This window comes from Alligator sinensis, unplaced genomic scaffold, assembly GCF_000455745.1.
Source record: "Alligator sinensis unplaced genomic scaffold, ASM45574v1 scaffold1885_1, whole genome shotgun sequence".
Taxonomy (NCBI): domain Eukaryota; kingdom Metazoa; phylum Chordata; order Crocodylia; family Alligatoridae; genus Alligator; species Alligator sinensis.
The window spans coordinates 164,353-169,016 of record NW_005843053.1 but is presented as its reverse complement, the minus strand read 5'-3'; the positions used below and the strand labels follow the sequence as shown (position 1 = coordinate 169,016).

General features: G+C 43.6%; 1 protein-coding gene across 1 annotated transcript in view; it reads right to left on the bottom strand.

Moving 5' to 3' along the window:
- The window catches only part of RNF2 (ring finger protein 2), a 16,438-nt gene that overhangs the window by 10,278 nt on the left and 1,496 nt on the right, over positions 1 to 4,664 (bottom strand). Inside the window, 4 exon segments of the mRNA XM_006037004.3 lie at positions 1 to 2; positions 4 to 129; positions 1,660 to 1,820; positions 2,590 to 2,678. The exon segment at positions 1 to 2 is cut by the window's left edge and continues 79 nt beyond it. Of these exon segments, the coding sequence (XP_006037066.1) occupies positions 1 to 2; positions 4 to 129; positions 1,660 to 1,820; positions 2,590 to 2,676 (376 nt within the window). The 5' untranslated portion in view covers positions 2,677 to 2,678.

Here is a 4,664-nt window from a genome sequence, read left to right as displayed (position 1 = left end):
CTTTCTTGATGGGCCTCATATTCATCCCGACTTGGGTAAATTTTACTGATGAGCGCATCAAAATTTGGGTCTGGTCTCAGAGATCTTTTAGAAACAAGCTTTTTACGACAAGTAGGACACTCTTTGTTTCTAAACAAAAAGAGAAGAAAAGGAAACAGTGATAATCATTACCCATACCTGTAACCAAGGGTTCTGATTGTAGTGCCACATTTTGTCGCACCACTTTCCTTGCAACTTACTGTCCACAGCCAGCATCTCATTAGCATCTTACAGAATAGACCCTTCTGCCTGTGCCTTTGATAGGTCCAGGTAGGTTTTACATTTGCTTCTCCCCCACTCTGCCTGGGAAAAAGCAAATTAGTTTTCTTCTTTCTGAAAAGTCTTTAAAATAATTGTCCTAGAAATAGTTACGGTTTATTTAAATTATCTTATATACGTATTTAAGAGTTCCATGGTCCTACTTACTACAAACCTGTTAATCTGTGGAAAGCAACATGTCCTTATGGCCATGAGTGGTGTCTAAGGGTCTCAGATCACAGGCTGGGGAACCCTGTCCTATAGCCTCTCAAGCTGTTTTCACAAGGAAAAGGTATGTTCTTAATAGGAGAAAGCATCTTAGGGAAGATATGAATGCCATTTTCCACATGAAAATTGTAACCTATTTTGATCTTTAGTATAGTTTTACCTCACTTTAGCCAACTCAAGTTAACAGTGTGCTTTTTTCACCCCCAGTGGAAGGAAGGCCTCCCTCACAGAGACTCCTTTTCTGTCACTAACAGTTTTACCATTAATTGACTGGCTTACATATTATTCTGACTATTAACTAAAATCAAGTTATACAATGGAGACCGCTCTAGCACTTTCCATTGCATGTTCCACTTCATTTAATAATGAATGAAAATCTTTATCCCTTGATTATTTTCTCATTTCCCTTTCAGGATACATTGGAGTCTATTTGCAGATCATATACAAATCTATTTGTGTGTCTGTAGCTCTTCTTACCCAGGACAGGAATGTTAAATTTCTTCCAGAACAGTACATTTCCTCCAGATACCAATTTTCTTAAGCTTAATCATGGAATTCTGAATCAAGGCACAAAAATAGTACAGACATCAAATGCGACCAATCAGGGCAGGTCATGGCAGTTACCATTAATAATCAACTAAAAATCAGCAATTGCAAGATAAATTTAACCCCACCCCCAACAAGTTATTAAATACCCTAGACATTAAAAGACACTTTTGTGGTTGCTTACACTACTAGTTAGAGATTGGAAAAGGTTCCACTCTCAGAGCTCAGTTCATTTTTGTAAGTGATGTAATGCAGTTTGTTTTTCTAATCCTAGTTAGGCTTTTTTCTATTTCTTACCCAAGACCTTACTGTTACCTTGCATGAGACAGTGAAGGAATCTGTATATTGCCTCCACAACATCTGGACTACTACAGCAGAACAAATGCTTAAATTGCAAAATAATATTGGAAGCATATCATGCACATGGAACGGTATGTAGCGTACCTCGGTTTCTTGAAATATGCTAGTGGTACCCCTCAACACACAAGAACTCCAGCAGCCTCATTGGCTCTTTTTGATTCTAAATCATCATCCTCGCTGCTCTGGAATAAGGAAAGGAGTTTTGCACGTGTATTGTTTCTTACATACCCGCTCCTGAGGGCTGTAATGATACAGTCAGCACAGAAACGATGCAGGCATTCTTTTGTTGTCATGGTATTTTTCAGCATATCCAAGCAAATGGGACACATTAGTTCACTGTGTAGGCTCCTAGGTGACACCACTATTTCCAGGCCATCAGTTATTGCTTCCTAAAATTGAAATGATATTTCAGATATATTCCTTAAAAATACTGTGTGGTTATTTTTAGAGAGAGACTCTTAGATAGGGACCTACTCAATTCACAATTTCTCAGGAATTGCGAAATTGGGCATCGTCCATGAAATCCGCAGGGATTTAAAAAAAAAAAAAAACGAAGAAAAAATAACATACTAAAAATAAAATGGCTGCCCAGTGGGAGCCAGCAGTCCTTGTGACCACTTTGGCCTGGCTGTGCAGCCCATCGGGGAGAAGGGGAGAGGAGGACTGCCTGTAAGAAGGGGAGCAGCCACAATGGCTGCCACCCCCACCCCTCTCTGCTGATTTGCTGACAGGGCTGCCTGGTATGTGGCCCTGCCCCTCTCCACCAATCAACAGTGAGGGGCAGGGTCAGTGGGACCCCTGGGCAAGAGGCATGGGGGGGCCCCCACTGCAATACATTTGTGAAAATGGCAGCTGGCCCCATGAAATTGGCTGCCTGCCTTCTCGATTTGGGTAGGTCCCTACTCAGAGAATAGGAAATACCTTTAAAGCAAAAGAAGCCACATGGATACATATTTCTAGTAATGAAACAATTTGCGATTGCCTGTATTTTTTAATATTCTACCTTTTCAAATAGAAAATGATGCATTTTAACTACAGTCGTACAAAAAATACTAACCTCACACTTGAACTAGAACTCTTGTAATTTATACAGAAAGGTATTATAACTTATTTTCATGGAAGACACTTCCATGAAGTTAACTTTCTGTCTTGTATTACCTGGGGTGTCCTCTGCAATTCGTACAAACTGAGTTCCCACGTTTTGCTTAAAGGTTGAGTCCCATTTGTCTGCACAGCCTGAGACATGACTAGAACAAAGGAGAGAGAAACAGATTATGCATGAACAGCCACAAAATAAAGTGCGTCTTACTAAGGCCCATTCCTTCCCCTTTACACAGGTGATGCTGATTTGGCATTTTTCTAGAAGCAGCATTCTCCACATTCCCTGCAGATAAATTTGAGCTTTTTAAACTAGTAAAACAGAAACCCAGGACAAAGGAGCATCATAAAAAATTCCATTCCCAGGAACTGGAAGTGGTATCATAACAAACAACCAAATACCACTCTCAGTTAGGCACGTACATTTGTATTCTTTTTACCAGAGCCATAAAAATACAACGGAGGGTATCCCTTAAGCACATTTTGTGACAAAACAATATCAAGTTTGCTAAGGTACAGTACCAACACTAAAAAAAATCATAACACCCAGGAAATACAGCATAAAATAGGTACACATAATCAGCATCTCACAAATACAGGCATCTTCTGTGTATGAACACACATTTTGGTTGAGCAAGTATGAATTGCTACCATCCAAACTGCCCCCAGAAAAGCTCTGCTTTCCAATGTCAGTATTCCTGCAGGGCTAAAATATGCTTCTGCCTTTTCCCTTCCCCACAAATACATTACAATAGGATTTCCATTTGTAGCAAGTTCAAAAAATCAAAAACCTTGCCACAAATGGATGAGTATTTGTCAGGGGGGGCTAGGTAAGACTAATTGGGGTTGAGGGATATTTAGGAGGTTTCTAGCTGTAGGCCACAATTGCTATTATCAGCGTTAGTCAAATGCCTTCAGTAGATTTATCCTGATCTTATAATTTGTACAGAAAGTACACAGAATTAGCCATGATAAATCTCATCAACACTGCAAAGTGGAGGCTAGGGTGGCAAGGTCCAAGTCATAGCAGAAATGGTCACAGTGCAGCCATCAGATTCCAATGAATCTGCAAATTCTACAAAATACCTTGCCACAAGGACACAAAAAAAAGAAGGAAAGGAGAGGAACACTGCTCAGATATGTAATAATAAGACTATTCTTAGTACTATTCTTAATTTCTCTTGGGTAGTACTAGTAACTAGTAATTCATTTTAGTATTTGTAATTACTTTTTGGCTCTTGAACAAAGTGTACCTTCAAAAAGAATACAGCATAGACTAGAAATAGAACCATAAATCCTTCTATAACAGGCAGGCAAAATACAGCCTGTGGGCTGGATTTGGCCCACCAGGCCATTCTGTCCAGGCTGCAGGGCCCCTAAAAAATTTAGAAAATTAATATTTATCTGCACCTGGCTGCCTGTCAAAGATGACAGGAGCCAGAGGCAGTAGGAACCAGGGGGAGCCGGAGACAGAACAAAACAGCCACAGCACCAAGTCCAGCCCGGCTCCACCCCCCCCCTGAGCTCCAGCCAGAAGCCTCTGCCTAGCAGGGGCTTCTGGCCCGAGACTGGTCCTGCCTCCCTGCACCAAGGGAAATACAGATAAAGGAGGAGTGGGGGAGGGAGGCAGAGGAGGACTGTGGGCAATTGCCCCAGTCCTCGGGGCCAGCCGAGCTGGCTCCTGCAGTCCCAGCACTGGAGCTGGGAACTACGTGGTGCCAGCCGGCAGGCCGGGGAGAGAAATCTGGAAACTGGCTGCAGAAAGTGTGTGTGTGGGGGGTGGGGGGCAGCAAGCGGGTGCATGGAGTGCAGGGACAGTCAGGTGGGGGTACAGGGCCCATGCTAGTGCATCAAGGCCAGCACCAACAGGGCCCAGAGCAGGGCAGAAGGAGCACGGGATCCAGGCTGGCAAGGGCTCTATGGAGACAGGCGGGCTCCCTCCTCTCCCTGTCTGAGCAGCACAGCCCGGCCCCCATGCTCCTGCTGCCCCGGTCTGGGCCCCACCGGTGCTGGCCCCGGCCCCAGTGCAGCAGCACGGGTCCTATGCTCCCACCCAGCTGTCACTGCACTCCACGTGCCTGCCCACTGCCTCTTCCTCCTGCCTACCGCAGCCATTTCTCCTACACCTCCACCAA